We start from the raw sequence: 19,392 nt of genomic DNA, 5'->3' as shown, positions 1-19,392 counted from the left end.
TAACGTCAATAAATTCTTTTACAACAACAATATAAAATTGGGTCAAAATTACACTTTGGTGTAAACATTCAGGCCTGGATTTACTAGCACTTTGCGTCTGGTTTCCTAGTGCAAAGTGTGATTTAATTTCTACAGAAATCTTTGTGTCAGTAAGTTGCCTACAATAAACCTAAGCGCTATTTTATGTCAAGTGGCCTTAGCCTAGGAGGTACATGGGCGTTCCCATGCAACCACCCGCGGGTTTTGACACAAATCTAATATTTGTACACAGAGATTTGCAAAACAAATTACATCCCCTCATAACACTGGAGTACATTTTAAAACTCTTCACCTTGTTGCAACTTTGCATATGTGCTGCAATGTACAGCACGTATACAAAGTAGAAGAAGTATTAAAGCATAGTTTTTTGTACTGGAAGACTCTATGGTGCAAGGGTGTGTGTGCTGGTGCATGCCACTTTAGCATTAATGCAGGGAGAGAGGAAAATAGCATCATATATTAAGTAGACGTGGCACTGTTCTGATTGATCTCTCCCTTTCAAGTAATGCAGTGCAGCAACTTTGATTACAGTGCTGCGTTAGGTGAAAAGTTATTCAATTTATTAAAATCCCAGCAAAAATATCTCATTTCGTGAACCCCATCGACTTATATAAATCTCTAGAATCGTCATGTCCTAAGGACACTTTCCCATGATTTGCATATTGTAAATCCGAATGATTCACTTTGGGTGGGGATTAATCATTGCTTGCAGGTTGAATGGACATCTACAGGCCCACAGTAAGAGCCCACTTTGAGTAGGGTGACAAGAAATCAACAGAAAACAAACATTTCTTAGTTGAGGATGGATTTTGAACAGTTTACAATTTTTTGCAGATTTTTGAAATACTGGAAATTACCCATGGATTTTCTGTATTTGCCTGGATTTCCAGGCAGAGGGCAAGCAATCAAACATCAGCAGGGAAGGAGGTAAGACTGAAGAAAAGGAGGCAGGACTTCAGTGGCAGATAATAACATAGACTAGCAGCGCTACATGCATTCATTTTAAAAGCACTTCAGCTGTTTGCAGGCCTAGCTGAGCAAGGGGGCGCCTGCATAGTGGGTCTTTGCTCCATTCCCAAGTTACTAGTTACTAGTAACTCTAGCCCCTAAAACGGAATACATCAAAATATTCTGTGCTAATGGGTGCAGAAAAATACAAAGGGGCAGCAAAAGGTGGTGAGGGGAGAGCTACCCCTAGTAAAACCACAACAAAAAATGATGGACGGAGTGCTGAAACTTTTCAAACTCTCACCCCCATTCACAGATCTGGGTTTAATCCATCGTTATTTTGCTTGCCATGTCACCCCAGTATTGGACCCAGCCCTATCCAAATCAGTCTTGGCCCTGCTCTCATGGGGACAGTCCAGCCCAAACTGCCAAGCCAGGTCCTCCCTGGAATGGAAACAAGCCTTCTGGGCCCCATTCCTTGGTTTGGTAGAAAACATTGCTATAACTGGTGTGCTGTGGCCTCCTCAAATCTTTGGGACCTGTTGCCACTGCTCTTGCTGTGTTGCTAGCTAGGCCCCTGGGTATGATGGTACCAGTGCAAAGAAATGCCGCTGAGAGATGTACGTGGTGGCATGTGTGAGAGACGTCAACACTTAACATTAGGACTGGCAAATAGTAGCAGAAGAGATGTGCGAGTGCCGGTGGCAGAGACCCTCTGTATTTTAGAAATATTTTTTCTACATCTTTCGAAATGTTGAAAATAAATAGCGAGTGCAGTCTTTTAGTGCTGTGTTCATACTCATGACATGAAGAGAGAATGTTGCTCAAACAGGATCTTGTTGTGCCCAAAAGCCTGTTTTTTAGCAATAATATATCATTACCTTATGAGTGCATTTGCCTTTTCTGCAAGACTTCAAAAAATGAAAAAAAATGAGATGTTCATCTAATTCACATTTAATAAAATGAGTATTCGCTATTGGCTGAGCCATCTTTCAGTGCGAGACTGTAAGTTTGTTATCACCCAAGACAATGGTGCTCATTTAATTGAACTTGGAAGGATAAGAGACTGAGTAGACCCATCAGGATTGAGGCTTTAACCTTTAGGTGGCACACAGATATTGGTGCAGCTCATTCAATGAGTCATTCAATGATTATAAAAAATATACTGAGTCATTATAGTTTGCTCAATGAAAGCCTTACCTTTCCGTGCATCAATAACCTGATGGTCAGAGTCACGTTGAGTCCACCTTCGCTCATCTTCCCATCCTTCATGTTCATCATGACTGCCTCTGAAGTCCACGAGGGATACAGATTGCCTTCTTGTGGGATCAACCTATGACAGAACAGACAGACTGTGTTAGGATCTCTCTTTCTGAAATCATGTCAGATCATGTAAAAGCACAATTTGAGTTTATTTAGTTTTGCAACTGTGCGCATATATCACTATATACATATATTTTGTATATATATATATATATATATTATACTTTAAAGAGTATACAAGTAGTCCAAAACTACACGTGATGAAAGGAATGCTTGAATTAATCTCAGGTACTTATGATTCTCGAGGACGTATTCCAGACCATGTTTTTTTATTGGCTATGCCATTGTGGACAGAGACCAGCCATATGCAAATCCGTCTTGGTCCTGCTCCTATAGGATTAGTCCAGCATAAACTCCCCAGCTATCTCTCTTCCAGGAAGGACAAAAACAACCACAGATCATTTCGGCTTACTTTGGCCATGTCAGTAAGTTATAGCTTGAGTCCTGTGGCACAGTGAGCACGGAAACTAGCTCTGAGCATACTCATTGCACTTTGGGTTTCTCCTCCAATATGCAACAAATTAATGGAAGAAATGCTTGAAGTAACTTCACCCACGAATTCGCTCGTAGCCACATTCCAGACCAGTTATTTACCCACGATGCCACAATAGTCCAAAACATAGGCAAGATCAATCATTTGGAATGTTGAGTTTACAATTGTAATTTTGTTACACAATAAATATAGGAATGTTATACACAGGGGCTTTCACGGCAATAAAAAAGAAGACAAGTAAACCTCCAGTGTATCATTCACCAAAAGGACACAGCAGGTATGGCTATATTCCTAAAGTGTCATGATGGGCTTTTTCAGGGCCTCGTTACAAATGATATGGTATTTCTCTGTCACCACAGAGTAACTGATACCTCAATACTTGTAACTATGGTGGTGAGGAAAATTTGATCCATTGTAAAGTGTGATCTTTACAACTTTCGCGGAAGTTTCATAACCTCTTCATGGATGCACCCAGGAGTTGTAAACGTTCAGGAATTGTTCTGGGGTAACCTTTCTACAGATGCACTGGAGGCACAGGCTTCTCTACACTTTATTCTTTATGGCCATAGCCAATGTCCAGTCCCACTGGATCTGAAGGTTCCTTCTTACTATATTACCGTTTCTTGTCCAAGATTTTCCAAAGAACACATCGGGCTAGTGCCCCGACCTATTGAGAACTACTTCCAAAATATTGAGCAGAAGGGAGTGGAGACCTTAAGGTCTCAACCAATTCCTATACACTCAGCAGAAAGTGGACAGACTTCCTTTCTGTCCTTTCTTTCTCTTCTGAAAGTTAGGTGTTGTTCTTAGTTGCAGGTGGTGGGAGCCTCATGAAATAGTAGTAACCTAGCACTGTTTAGTAGGAGGTCCTTAACCTATTCCTGCTAGGTTCCCACACTACAACCTTCACCCTTGCAGCAGTTCTCCTGACATCTGATGAAAGCAATACCAAAAAATCCCTTGTTTCTTTAAGATGGCAGGAGAGTGTTCCAGCATTTAGAGTTCTACCAGCCTTCCCATGGGATGCTATTGTAAAACGAGATTCATTCCTTTCCATCAGTAAAAATTACTTAAATTGATCATGTTCCTCAACACCGCCTGATAAAGCGGAGAAACCCTGGAAGTGAACAGGCCCACTTCAAAAGCAAGCCTACACTATATCTGTATCCTTGCATAAGTAAGACAAATTCACAGGGGCCTACCTTATCTTTTATACAGCCATGTGGTTGCTGGTCATGGGATTAACTTCTACCTTCCTTAGAGTAATATTCCAGATGGTCAGTTGCTTCAGATGAATTAACGTTTTTTTACTCTAGGTAACACCTGATGAGGGCTGTATACCTAATCCAAGTAAATTTTAGATTGAGAAATCTAATTACTGGCACTAAAGGACAGGAGAAACTGGAAGGCCAAGGTTTTGAGGCTGGTTCTGCCTAAAGCACAAGTAATCAACTTTTCTAGAAATCATCTTTGTCACATTATTATAATAAATCTGATGAGTGAATGAAGAAGATTTGTATTAACTAACAGTGTACTGCAAAGATGGAGCTTAACCCGAGCAGGGGGAATATATTTATTCCTTAAGTAAGCAGCCCTTTAAAAATGAGAAAGATTGGTGTGGCCTGTGCATTAAAAAGCACTTTTAAAATGAAAGATACATGCTATGCATACTCCCCTCTACTCGTTAGCCACCCATATTTTGTGGGAATTAACTAATGTTAAATCACATTTTGAAGCAGGCTTTGAAACAGAGCGTTTCTTGTGGTGTGTTTGTTTTAGCTTTTGGTGTATAGCAGGTCAGGCTGCAGTGGTTCCATGTTTTTAACGTCACAAATATGGGTGGGTAAATCAACACTTCAGATCACTTTGAACGTCAGACTTTATGCTTCTAGCACCGCTTTTGTCCAACTTTATCATGGCCTGAATTAAAGATCAGTTATGCTGGTTGGGGCTACCCAATAATTCTCCATTTAAATGAACCATTGGGGGTGTTGTAGAAGCCTTCCAGTGCTCAGAGTAATATCTAACCATTACAATTGTGAAATCAAACCAGCTGCACAGATTTAGGAAAGATAAACCCGAATTTCATTGCTTTTTGATGAAATTGGAATACCATAATTTATTAATTCATACTTTTCTCAAATATCTTGCAGCTTTTTTATTCCTGCCTACAATGTATCTACTGGTTTTCTCTTTCTGAGTGCCATTAAAAGATTGATGAATCACAGATCCTGTTGCAGAACGAAATCAGTGAAGAAGTTGTTTATTTTAATGAAAAAAATTGTGATCTTCTAAAAGGTATTGCTTAAATGTGCATTGGCAGAATTGTGGCATTTTATAAGAAATGTCTATTGTCTAGTCTAAAAATTACGTTGTTCAAGGAAAAACATGGTCTAATAAACCTATGGCACCTAAACCTGCTGTTTTTGAAGTTGGTTAAGCTCTCAGTCACTACTTTGCTGAAAAACGTATACCCTGATCTAACCTGGTTATCATGAGGCTGTGAACAGACTGTAAGGCATTGCTTTGCCAGGTGAACGAGGGCATGATTATGATCTTGGCGGATGGGGTTATTCCATCACAAACATGACAAATATTCTGTCCAACAATTATGATCCCATTATATCCTATGGAGATTGAAATACGATGGATGGAATATCCGTCACGTTTGTGATTGAGTATTTCAACCACCAAAATCGTAATGAGACCCTGAGTCTCCAAGCATAAACTAATGTATTTCTCTCTATTACATTCTTAAAAACGTTATATGACCTCTTTATTTTATAACTTTGGTCTACCAGCTAGCAGCAAAAGCCTGACAGCAGACCCAAACTATGTAGATTTCAGAAGACTCCTGAAAGAAAGACCTGTTCAGGACAGTGTCCCTTCGAGGGGCCTTTGCACAGGCAGTGGCTGATATATTAATAATGAAGAGGGGATCATTCCTTGCATTAACTGGACTTTCACTGTCCAGGAATCTAGTTTGTAACATACTTTGTAGGACAACGCATGGTTCCAAACTGATCAAAAGGCACAAGTGGTGCCTTAAAAAATCCTAAATAAACACAAAATAAAATTTAACATGAATTTAATTACGTTTCTCCCTGTTTCCCGTTCTATGTTCCTTTGCTTTGATAGGCTCTTGCCTCGGGCAGCTTAAACAAAGGGACATCAGCCTAATAAGATTATTCTGCTGAACTGCAGTGACATCTGTTGTGCAGAGAGACTTCACTTGAAGGGACACGTAGAAGAGTATTCAAACGGCTGCTTGAACTAGCTAAGCTGAAAAGCATGGATGGAGCTTGGGAGGATACATCCACGTCCAGTTGTAGACGTAGAGGTCGCTCGGGCAGTCCCTGAGCATCCATCATGCATTAGCACACACACAAATACCTAAATACTGAAGTTTAAAATAATTTGGCATGCATCTACAGTTACTTTTCATATGGTAAAAGCACAAAGACCACGCCACAGGTCGTGGGGAGTTGCGGGATTGCCTCTTGTAAATTGAAACAGAACAGCTGCATTTGTATTCACCAATATATAATAACACTAACATAAAACATTACAATTTGCAGGCTTTGTCAGCCCCGCGCAGCTCCCCCATTTGGCCTGATCTATGGTTGGAAGGTATGGTACCAGAATATTAAAAACGAAAGATTGGGCTGCAAAAAATATTGTAGCAAAACTCCCGACAAGCAAAATATCAACTAGCAAGTAAGTATATAAAGATAGGTACAATGGGATAAAGTAGCCTCTGCCTTATTTTATATGGATATTGCAAGTCATGAAGGAGTTCTGTGACCGTATAAAGGAACTCTAAGGTCACTGCAATGTCCTGTACAACAGCGGATAATGTATTACTTATTATTCCCCTTTCCACAAACCACTTACATCCTTTATGTGGTGTTCTATCATATGAAAGAGATAGGATGTTTTTAACTATGAAGAATATAATTAGAATCTCAAGTGAAAACCTAAACACTCTGAAAAACAGTTAAGTTGTGTTGCAAAAAGATAGCAGAATCACTTTAATACACGTCAGACTTTACAAAACGCTGTAGCTCAAAAGGTGTAGAAACATGCAGAGAGATTCTCTCCTTTCTATATTTATCTACGCGCAAAAAATAAACATGATGCCAGAAAGATCTCCTTTCTCATTATCACGGTTCAGCTAGAAAAGCAAAGCAGAAGAAAGAAAAGCCATATTTCATTTTCGATTTTTGAAGTGTAGCTGTAATTATCGGTGTGACCGTGCCAGACGCTGAGCTATCCTGGCCTGCTTTTCAACTGGCCCTGGTGTGCTGTTTCTTACACTCTGCCCTGGAAACCTGTGGATGGGCCCAGGTTGAAAATGCTTTGCTAGGCACTGTTGGTGGCATGGGTGCCCACTAGTTAGCAGATAAGCTGGCAAAAGCACATAAATTACTGCATATAGATGCAACGTTCTACAAGGGGGTGCCATTATGAGCAACAGGTCCATAAGCATGGACTTTTATGAACCAGTATGGTCACATATTATACGGGCAGGTATCTCCATGGTTGATGAGCTGCCGTCGAACGGTAAGGTACTGTCCTTTGCAGAGGCACATAAATTCAAACTCACCACTAAGCAATTCTGGCGATACTGGCAACTGTCTCACTGCCTGGATGCTGTCCTGGCACCCCCTCTTTCTATTACGGTCTCCCCTCATGCCATACTTATGCACCAGAGTAACCTTTAAAAGGGTGGAATCCGGGGTATACAACATGTTAACTGAAGGCAAACATTCGCGGAAGCTCAGAACTCAATTAAAGGGCTGGTGGTTGCACTGCCTATATCTGGACTTCACTGACAATGACTGGAGAGATCTCCTAAAGCACCGCAACAAAAACCTTACACAGCTAGGTTAAAACTCAGTTACTACAATATCCTTCACCAATGGCATTGGCCCCCGCTGAGACTGGTTCAAGGTAAGATATCCACTTCCTCAGACTGCGGGATGTATCGCTAGGCAAACAGTGACATAGTACACCACCCCGACTCCCTCCCCTACACCCCCCACAACCCCTGCTACCCCCCAAAGGTGGCAGGGCACCTCTCCCCACCCTGACCCCCAACATTACCTTACACATACACACCCGACACGCACGCAGGCACCACCAACACACATACACGCACACACACCGACATACATGCCAACATCCACACACACAGTCAGACACGTACACCCACATTCACACATTCATGCACACATCCACACAGACATACCTACAGACATACATGCACTCATTCCCAAAACACGCAACACCCCCGCAAGCATACACGCACTCACACCCCGCCTACATACACAGACGCACACCCCCATGCACCCACACAACACACAACACCCCCCACCCCCCTCCCCTAACGGACGATCGACTTGCCTGTTCCGTCGATCCGCCGGGAGGGGACGGGAACCATGGGGGCAGCTCTGCCTACACCACACCACCAACAGAACACCGCTGCGCAGAATCACAGGACGTGATTAGCTGGGCGGTGTTCTGTTGGCGTGGCGGTGGAGGTGGAGCAACCTCCACTTCCCCGCTGCCCGCAAGTATGGCTGTTGGCGGCTCTCCGTCGGAAAAACGACAGAGGGCAGCCAACGGTCATAATACGCCGAGCGGCAAACCGCCACTACTGGCGGTCCCTCAGCGGTCTTGTTAAAAGACCGCCGAGGTTGTAATGACCACCATTGTTTGGAAATGCCAGAGACTGACACTTTACTGCGCTGTGGTCTGGGCCCACCGCCCAAGTGACTGGAGATTTAGCAAGCCCCACTGCCCTTTTACACAAAATGTCACTGTATCCAGAGTTCATTCCACACCTAGGGTAGAGTTTTGACACAGCACTTGCGGTCACTAAAATATGCATTCTTCGCTTCTGGAGAATGGGTACAGTCCCAGTGGCAGGGATGTGGCTCAAAAAAAATGTTTTGACTGGCATTCGTTTGATGGAGTGAGGACTCTTGAATCTCAAACATCGGTGTAATCATCCTACAACCCCCGCTACTGGTCATTTAGACCTATGTTCGTCGATCTGGAAAAATGTCCTAAGAGTAATAATTTACTTTCATTTCCATAAATAGTGAAGACGAATTACACTCCACAAAAACGTAAAAGCGAATTGTAGTAAGGTTAGGAGGATCTATTAACAAATTTAGATAATTCTAAGTCATTAATTCATTAAGTATTTCGATTTTAAGCATCATTGTTACAAGTTTAAATAGCCCAAGAGTTTCATGATAAGAAAAAATAGAACATTTAAAAGAATTAACCAAAGAATACAAACTGTGCAACAAGTGTGTTCCATAAAAAAAAAACTAACCTAAATCAAACAAGTATGGGTCTATAAAAGGCATTTGGCTAGGCAAGTAGAATAAGGTAACAGCTTCAGAAAACCAAATAAAAGTCTCTGAGGAAATAATATGAATGCTTAGGCACTATGCTTTTGCACTTGGGAAGAGGAGATCAGCTGAGGTGAGAAGAGTATTCTCAGTTTGAAGTCAGCATTCATCTCCTCTCTAGTCAAAGGAACACACGATTATTATTCAACAAGAGATTACGTTGCAACATTACAGCTTGTTTTCCCTTTCGGGAACTAATCATATTACTTCAGAATATGAAAGCAGGTAAACGCCTCTCGTTTCTCAGAGCAACACAATGGTCCATGCATGGCTGTGTCCTTGAACTGTTACACTGGACAGACTATAGGGTACAGTCAGCTCTTTTCACAAGTCGCTCTACCATCCTGGCATGCTCTCCTCCTTTCAAAGCTCACTGTCAGTTGTCTAATACATTGTTACGTACGCTATTCATTAGCTAGCAATAGGCATATGGGAAAACAACATCTGCAATGGAAAAACACATCATGTGCAAAACAAGCAAGCTAAATGTGGAGGCCTTTTAGCCTTTAGTGTGTAAAAAGTCAACATTCAAGATGGCAATTGAAATGAGGCTACCTTTAAGCAACATGGCATGTTAACTTGGTTGCTACTCATAATGCCTAATTGTGGTTGCCTACTGCAAATTATAACATTAATATGCACAAATTATTTAACAATGTAAATCTAATTTTATAAAAACATATGTTTAATTATACAAATGTAAAATTGTGCCTTACCACTATGAACGAGTTATATATAAACTAAATTACTGCCTATCAGTCTTCAGTGTAGGGTGCCTTCCTCCAGACCTAAGTTTTAATCTAACGTGGTACAGGCCTGTTGTGCCACTTGTAGGAGGCTGGCCTGGTTTGTAGTGGGTACCTTGGGTACTTACACATTATACCAGGTCCAGTTATCCCTTATTAGTGAAGCAGTTTAGGCTGATAGAGGTAGCTATAGCAGAGCAGCTTAGGTTGAACTAGGAGACATGCAAAGCTCATGCAATACCACTTATAGTTACACAGTACTTATACACAAGTAAAGACAATATTCAGTATTACCAAAAATAAAGGTAGTTTATTTGGGTGACACTGTACCAAAAATATCTTAGAGGCAATACTCCTTCTGGAGGTAAGTATTATACATATTTTATACACTAGACACCAAAATAAGGTAAGTAATTAGGCACAGGATAGTGCAAACCATAGGAAATATAATAGAATGCAATGGGAGAAAATAGGTCTAGGGGCAACACAAACCATATACTCAAAAGGTGGAATGCAAATCACAAATTCCCCCCTAGACAAGTGTAGTGCTTACAGAATCGCTGGGAGAGTACAAAATACAGTAAAGGTAAGTAAATGACCCCACCCCAGAGCCCAGAAAAGCAGTAGTAAAGTATGGCAAGTTTCCTTAGGACACACTACAACTCGTGATTAGGATTTTGCAGTAACCAACCAAGTCTGAGGACAACAACTGCTGGATTCCTAGACCTGAAGACCTGCGAAAAAGGGGACCAAGTCCAGAAGTCAAAAGAAGTTCCAGGAAGGGCAGGAGCCCCTGCCAACCCCGAAGAGGGTGCAAAAGAAGGGTCCAGGGTTGGATGAAGACTGCAGGAATGCACCCTAGGAAGATACCAGTGGGTTTCTGTGTGATGCAAAGGATGCCCCACAACGTGAAGATGGATGCAGATGTGATTTCGTGTTGGAAGTCGCCAACAAGCCTTGGTTACAACAAATATTTGTTTTGCATCAAAATGGCACTGGATGGACCCAGGAGGGACCTGGGAGCCTCAACTCTGTGTGAGGAGGAAGAGGGGACTCTCAGCACTTTAGAGAGCCCTCAGGATGCCAGGCACCACCCACGGGAGTCCCAGGAAATGGGGACAAAGGAGGTGAAAAATGCGGTAGGTGCAGCCCAACAAAGAAAGCTCGAACGCCGCCGGAGAACAACTCAGCGAGTTGAGCGTCGTAGGATGGAGTGCTGAGGACCTGGGCCAGGCTGTGCATGAAGGAATTTTGCAAATAGTGAAGAGAGACCTGAGGAGGTGAAGAAGACACAGTACACAGGGGTACCATTGCTCTCAGGGAAGGCAAGGTCTTACCTCCTCCAAATTGCATCAGCAGGACCTCAGGACAGTCTATGTTGATGGTGTCCACCCTCTGTGTCCTTAGGAGCATGCTTGTCGCTGTGAGAGGAGTCCAAGGGTACTGGTTGTCGTCTTAGAAGGTGCTTGCATGATCAGGGGAGTGACTCCGTCACCCCACGGGAGATTTCTTCAGTCCTTCTGGTGCAGGGTGAAGACATGGAGTCCTCAGAGCGTGCACACTGTGGAAACTGTTGCAGTTGCTGGCTGGAGCTGAAGCTGCAGAGGAAAAGTTTCCCTTGTGGATACTTTGTTTGCTGTTACAGCGGTTCCTGGAGCAGGCTGCGGTCGATCTGAGGTCAGAGGATGAAGTAGTAGTTACAGAGGATTCCTGAAGGAAACTTGCAAGCAGAATCTGAAGAGCACCCACAGGAAAGACCCTAAGTAGCCCTGAGAGAGGGATTGGCTACCTTATCATGTAAGGACCTATCAGGAGGGGTCTCTGACGTCGCCTGCTGGCACTGGCCACTCAGAGCCCCCCGGAGTGCCCCCACACCTTGCAAAGCAAGATGGCTGAACTCTGGGATACACTGAAGGAGTTCTGGGCACCACCCCTAGGGTGGTGATGGACACGGGAGTGGTCACTCCCCTTTCCTTTGTCCAGTTTTGCGCCAGAGCAGGGGACAATGGGTCCCTGAACCGGTGTAGACTGGCTTATGCAAGGAAGGCACCATCTGTGCCCTTCAAAGCTTTTCCAGAGGCTGGGGGAGGCTACCCCTCCCCAGCCTGTAACACCCATTTCCAAAGGGAGAGGGTGTAACACCCTGTTCTCGGAGGAAATGCTTTGTTCTGCATTCCTGGGACTGAGCTGCACAGACCCCAGGAGGGCAGAACCCTGTCTGTGAGGTGGCAGCAGCTTTAGCTGCAGTGCGAGCCTAAGAGAGCTAGTTTGGCAGCACTGGGGGTCCATAGTGAAGCCCCCAGGATGCATGGAATTGGCACCCCAATACCAGATTTAGAATGGAGGGATAATTCTATGATCTTAGACATGTTACATGGGCATATTCAGAGTTACCACTGTGAAGCTACATATAGGTATTGACCTATATGTAGCGCATACGTGTAATGGCATCCCCGCACTCACAAAGTCCTGGAAAATGGCCCTGAACTATGTGGAGGCACCTTTGCTAGTGCAAGAGTGCCCTCACACTTAGTAACTTTGCACCTAACCTTCAGCAAGTGACGGTTAGACATATAGGTGACTTATAAGTTACTTAAGTGCAGTGAAAATGTCTGTGAAATAACGTGTGCGTTATATCACGCAGGCTGCAAATGGCAGGCCTGTGCAAGGGTTTGTCTGAACTCCCAATGGGTGGCAAAAGAAATGCTGCAGCCCATATTGATCTCCTGGAACCCCAATGCCCTGGGTACCTAGGTACCATATACTAGGGACTTATAAGGGGGGTCGAGTGTGCCAACTGAAATTGGTAAATGAAGTCACTATCCTATAGTGACAAATTTAAAAGCAGAGAGAGCATAAGCACTGAGGTTCTGGTTAGCAGAGCCTCAGTGACACAGCCAAGCACTATACAGACACACACACATTAGGCCATAAACTATGAGCACTCGGGTCCTGAACAGCAGGATCCCAGTGAGACAGGCAAAAACATACTGACTACAGGTAGAAATGGGGATAACATGCCAAGTAAGATGGTACTTTCCTACACCACCATCCTCTAAACATGTAGACTGTTTGCTTGCTCCCATGGCCTACGTTTGAGCAAAGTTTTAATCACCACAGACTTCCACACAACGGACTGGATAACTAAACCACAGACTCCTAGATCTAGGAATGGCCTTCCCAGTATCACAGAGAGAAAAGGAACTTACTGTTGTGGTTCCTGTTTATTGATCACCAGTCATAAGGCCGTACCCGACAGGGAATATCCAGGTTCACATGCAAATGTACAACTGTATATTTTCACCTTTGTTTCTGACAGGTGTTCAGGAAGAGAGAGGTGCGGAGAATACGATACAAGGAGAATTCACATTTTGGGAATGTTCTCTGTTTATACATGTGGTTCTTTGCGGGGTCATGGTACCTGTACCTTATGCTTGTACTACTCTTTTATGTCCTTGGACATGCAGCTGTATTATCACAAGTGATGTGAATATTAATAACTAAGGGCCTGATTTACAGTTTGGCAGAGGGGTTACTCCATCAAAAATGTGACGGATATCCCATCCGTCGTATTACAATTTCCATAGGCTATAAAGTAATTGTAATGTAACTTGAAGATACATATCTTTAAGGTATGCAGATGTGGAGTCAAAGTTAGTAAATATAAACATACCTATATATACTTACCAGGTCAATATTTTTGTTGTGGATATTTTTGCTATCAATTTTTTGTAGCACAATATTTAGTATTTGATATTGTGACATACGACTGCTTGGAGCTCTAAGCTACGTATTCCCCCATATAGGCTTCCTGATCCATGCCAGTAAAATGGGACCTACTCGAAAACGTATATGTGATTTATTTCTCCCAAAACACTATTATTGAATCTGGTGCATTAAAATAATGCCTGAAAGCTACCTTTGTAATGTTATTGTGATACCCCTATAGTGTCAGCTTTTCCACAACTGTAGTGAAGGTTGGTAGAGTAGAGACATAAAACATGATACATAAGATAGCTACTTGGAAAACTGAAATGCAATATATTTCTCCCAAAATAGGATTATTGAATCTGGTGCATTAAAATAATCCTGATTGCTATCCATGTGGTTTATTTGTGATAACGCTATAGTGCTAACCTCGCCAAAGCTGTAGTTAAGGTTGGTTAAGACATAAAACATGACACACAGAACAATGCAAACCAAAAAAGACTGGATCAAATAAAGTCACAATGCTGATTTAAGCCACAAAGGGGAACTGACGGTACGTCAACGCAAGAAATAGTCTGCCTACGAGTACCTCATAAGCTGTCAGACAGACCAGGTACACGGCCAAGTATTGCGTGTCTCTGAGGGTAAATGGAACAGGAAAGCTCAAATCTAGACCGCCATTCCTAAAAGACAACGTAATGTGGACAAAATCGTGGTGATGCAGAGGAAATATCAATCACAAAACCCCAGGTGAATTGTAGCCTGAAAAGATCAGGAACATATTAGTTTATCAAATATGCCTCCTTCTGTTCCACCCAGGACGCCCTCCAATTGGGTGTTGAACTAAAAGATGTCCTCTTCTAAACTTCTGCTTTTCCAGCCCAGATACTGCTTAATCTTTTTTGGCTTAACCTGAAGGGTCTTGGAAACAGGGACAGGCGCCAGCTCCGTACGCAGGAGCAGTTCCATAAATGTCAAGGAAAAGGTGCATAAAATATTGGATGCGTTGATCTTGATGGGTTTACTCATTGCTTTTAATATGACGTATATTACTGGTGACCATGTTAGCTTTTAATTGATTTAGTCCTTCTTACCCTAATCCTTCGATTCCATTCTAAATTAAATCCACTGACATGACACCCCCCCCCCCACTTGCCATTTTATCAATCTGCATATAATATGAGCTACATAGTTAGGGATTATGGGTATATTTGCATTGGTGCTAATACTAGTATAAGCCCATCGCTCTTGCTGGTACAGAAAAGAAAGCCCACCTGTGCATTACTCCAAAAGATTTAAATATTCAGACAGTTTGCAAAGTACCTTACTGCTCCACAAAAGCGGTAAAAGTTAAACTAGGCTCAGTACAATGCATGACACTGAACAGTACTCAGAACATTTTGTGAACTTTAGTTCCTGAAGCCCCAGGGAAGCCTGCCTGTTCTCTGTGCTTAGGAGACCGCTGCCTCAGGCCAAGGAGCCGGCTGTTTGACGCACATCACTGTCTTCTTGTGACGTGGCCTACACTTTGATAAATTTAGGCCGCAAGATACAAAGGGGCATATTTGCAAGAAAGTGGCACATCGGTCTTGATGCGTCACTTTTCTTGCTTCGACCCTGCCCTACATAATGACACTATGGTTGTACCCTATTTACAATACGGTGCACCATGGCGGTCTTTAGGACAATATGCACTAGCATCAAAAATGTTGACGCAAGTGCAGCAAAGCACAGGGAGGCCCATTGATTATGATAGGAGCGTCATTTTAACACCTGCTCTGACCAGGCGTTGAAAATGACATAAAAAATGGTGCAGTGCAATGTTGTAAATTTCACTGCACCATTTTTTGGGCCTCCCTGCTTTGGAACACCCTCCTTGCATACGTTATGCCTGGCACGGTCCTAATATGCGGCAAAGGTTTACAGAGTGGGGCAATGCAAGCATTGCGCCACTTTGTAAATACGGTGCCGGAGAAAGGCCTCTTTAATGCCATCTTAGCGTAAAAAAAAACTATGCTAGGGTGACGCAAGGTGGCTATGCCCTGAAGTAGACAGGAAAGACTTTAAAATGATAAAAAGACACCTTTTGGAATGTGTTTCTTGCGGACTCGAGGCATGGAACACAAAGAGAACCTTCTGTACATGTCAATACGATGAGACGCTTTGCTGTAGTTCAAATAGAGTTGAGTAGCTGTCCACTGTGAACAGGGGTTCTATTGTCCCTCCAGCATCGCAACCACGCACATTAATGTATGTATGGATCTGAAGAATCCGGAGAACAAGAACGGGCTGTCGTTTTTAGCTTATAAATGCAGGCTTGTTCTGGGTGCTAACAAAGGCCTCACTTCATTACATACAACGGCCACAAATGAATTAACCTTTGCTTGCTAATGAACGGCGCGGGACAAATAATGGCCGACTGTCTACTCGGAGTACCACGTCACCACATGATTTGAGTTTAAGATGCATGTCTTTGCTTGGGATACTCCCGGCGTCGAAAATCTGCAGGCTTCGGTGTCTGTGTTTAGCTTTTCGTTTTTTGCCTGTGTATTTGTCTTGTTTTATAACCTTTTTCTAAGTTATTTATAAACATTAAAAAAATGCATGCCTTTCTTTTCAAGCAATCAGAATAAATTAGTCGATCAATTTGCACACTTTTGAATGCACTCTTGTTTGGCTTAAAAACCCCAAAATGAACAATGAATAAACAAATGTTTAATGACATCACGCAATCGCAGGCTCATGCACTTATGGTTTGGCTGAACAAGGGGGCGTTGTTTTCATTTTGCCGCCAAGAAGGCAGGTCCAGTATCACGACATATAGAAGTTAGGGAACAAAAATGCCGCTCAATGCAGCCTATGTTAGAAACATTAGAAAAAGTATAATTTGCTGCTTTCATCAGAGGAACATAATTTCATAGTGCTCTGTTAAGTACTGTTAAGTCTAGATATAATCACAGCAAGGATGGTGATTTTCCTGTGACAACAAATCACAAGGACAGCATTACCAAAGAAGATAAGAGCCTTTTAAGTGGGTTTAGGACATGAGTTGATTAAACAACCCAGTAGCATGTACTTGCCCAAAAAGGCATGACAAAGAGATGCTTCTCACATGCAACAGCGCTAGTCTGGCGCCCCTGAGCGTCATCAGTAAGGGCAGTTCCATTGGAGTTCCCGTGGAGATAAAACAGCACCGTATTTCTAACTTGCCTCACTTACCTATTGTGTGGAGTTGCCCCAAGAGCAGAACTTAAAACAGCCAGGAGAGCTTCGACAGATAAAGTTCGAAAGGTTTTTTTTTGTGTGCAATTTTTGAAGTATTATAGTTGAGACTAATTTTGTTCTGCAGTAAAGAATTCCTGGACTTTATGTATGTGAACAGAGATGATGTGAATGCTACGATGTGATGGCGAATAGAGGTGCCTGACTTGGAAAGGGTTTTGGTGAATTAAAACCCTGCACTCTAATTTTCACCTATCCACGTCCTTATTGTGAAACATACAATTAATTTCATAGTTTGCACTGGTATGGCCCTAGAATATCATTGTTGGAATATCTTCGGACATGAGTATCAGTCACAGCTCGCACTAAGCAGCAGGGGCGGGGCAGCACGCGTGGGGGAGAAGTACATTACATAAAAAATGAGTTTAAAAAAACAAAATCAAACTCTTGCCTCCTCCGCCACGCGCCTCTACTCAAAGACTTTCTAGTCCATGGACTAGATGAGATTTGGGCTTTTTTGGGGTGAACCACTATCCTAATGGTGGGAAAAGACAAGAACTGTAGTGGAGGTACTTGCACGTGATGAACCTGAAATTTGTTTTGGTGGAAAACTTGTGTAGATTTGTGGTGGTAACAAATCCCTTTTGACACTTGTATGCCCTTACCCAAGTCGGGGTACAGGTGGACAACAATGCCCGTTATGGTGACATTCCCCATGGATGTTGGTTCGTCACAGGTCTCATACTTCCTTGTTTTATCACCTCATTTCCCCTTGTTCAGGACAGCAGCATCAGCAATAGAGAAGCCAAACTTTGCGAATCTTAGTCAACACTCGCTACCAGTTCAGGACTGGTCATGCGCTTTGTGCCTATGTCTCTGTCTTCACCCCCCACTTCACTGCAGAGGTGCTTCCGAGCACCATCTCTGGGCATATTTATGAGCTCCTTTGTGTCGCTCTTGCTCCACATAGCGTGGTGCAAGAGCGAAATAAATGACAAGTTAAATTTATGAGCCACACAAGGCCACCTTGCATGGCCCTGTGTGGCTTCTTAAATTTTGAGTAATCTAACCAAGCTCAAATCACTGCATTGCATTACTCTGCACCAGGGAGGCATTTCTATGGGTGTTGCGTGGCTGTTCTCATGCAACATCCATGGATTTTGATGCATTCCCAGATTTACAAGAGCAGATAAATGTGGGAATACGCCAAAAATATATGCCTCCCCAGGTGCAGCGTAACGAGGAGAAATATCTTTATTTCTCCTCGTTTCTTTCTCTTTCTATGTCTGCTGTATTCTGCAGCACACATAGAAAGAGGAAAAAGCCTCATCCTGCATGAAACACAGGCTCAATTGCACAATGGTGAAAGGGTGCCTGCGTTTGTGCTATGCGACCATTGTGCGCCAGCGCATAGGAAAGGACAGGAATGCGTCGTATTGCCTTAAATACGGTGCATTCCTGTCCTTTCCCAGTGGTGTAGTGCAGTGCAGCAAAGTGACTTGCTACGCTGTGCTGCACCACTATTTCATAAATATGCGGCCTAGTGTTTCTCTAGCGCTCTAATCGCCCCCATGCCACACGTCTTCTATGAAATAAGGCCAAAACGTCTTACAACCAAATTTTTTATAATTTTGGGTATTTCAATTGTATGTCTTCAGAGAAATTGCTGGATATCAGGATAGACAGGCAGGAGCATCTTTTATTGATTTGTATAGGTTGTATCTGTGGTCACTGGGACACCCTGATTACAGTGAGCACCTCTGAAAATAAATAATCTGTCAGGTTTTAAAGTAATGCAAAAGTCTACGAAATTCCCACTTCAAGTAGATAGTCTGACTGTTAGTGCACTTGTTTGAAAAAAATGTCCTTTAAATAAATTATTTGACTTTACCTTTTTCATGACCTGGTATTTCCGGTTCGCCTCCTAATACAACAACTATGCGCAATCCGCGTGACGTCAAAGAAACGATGATGTCACTCAGTCAATCACTTTCAAAACACCCTAAGGCGTAGTGTCTGTCCTTGTAACGAGTTTTGGTCCTCGGGGACAAGTCTTGCAGACAGGCACAGTCTCACATCCCCGTCCCACGGTTTGAGTGACGGGGCGACCTGCTTGTTCACGTTAATCCCCCGCACACTCCAGAAGCTTTCCTTAATCCCCGGTCCGTCACCCCCAACAAAAGGAATCCGGCAACTGCGCAAACAGCGCTCGCGGCTGGTAACATTCCCCTCATGAACAGTCGCGCGCTCAGTTATTTGTGGCTGCGTGCTCGAGGCGACGAAGTTAGCGTTGGTTGGTCGCAAGGGCCAGTCCATTTAGGAAAAGCTGTTAAAGCTGTGAAGGTGTTCGCGCCTTTTCTTTACTTCTCTTTCACGCGCGGGCATGATTCTGCTTTCCTCGTTATGCGCCACATGAACAGTTTCTAATATTGCGCCACATGAAGAGATTCTTATATGTGTATCAGCTTCTAAACATGCTATACGGTAC

The 19,392-nt window shown here is 43.0% G+C and overlaps 1 protein-coding gene across 20 annotated transcripts in view; it reads right to left on the bottom strand.

The window, feature by feature from the left end:
* The window catches only part of LOC138280823 (poly(rC)-binding protein 3-like), a 2,739,176-nt gene that overhangs the window by 86,376 nt on the left and 2,633,408 nt on the right, over positions 1-19,392 (bottom strand). For all 20 annotated transcript variants that reach the window (XM_069219527.1, XM_069219542.1, XM_069219532.1 and 17 more), the window contains one exon: positions 2,188-2,320. In XM_069219527.1, coding sequence (XP_069075628.1) covers positions 2,188-2,268 — 81 coding nt within the window. In that variant the 5' untranslated portion in view covers positions 2,269-2,320. The remainder of the gene's footprint in view (positions 1-2,187; positions 2,321-19,392) is intronic.

The sequence above is a fragment of the Pleurodeles waltl genome, chromosome 2_2 (assembly GCF_031143425.1).
Source record: "Pleurodeles waltl isolate 20211129_DDA chromosome 2_2, aPleWal1.hap1.20221129, whole genome shotgun sequence".
Lineage (NCBI taxonomy): Eukaryota > Metazoa > Chordata > Amphibia > Caudata > Salamandridae > Pleurodeles > Pleurodeles waltl.
Note: the sequence above shows the minus strand (reverse complement) of the source record. Positions and strands in the feature narration are given on the sequence as shown.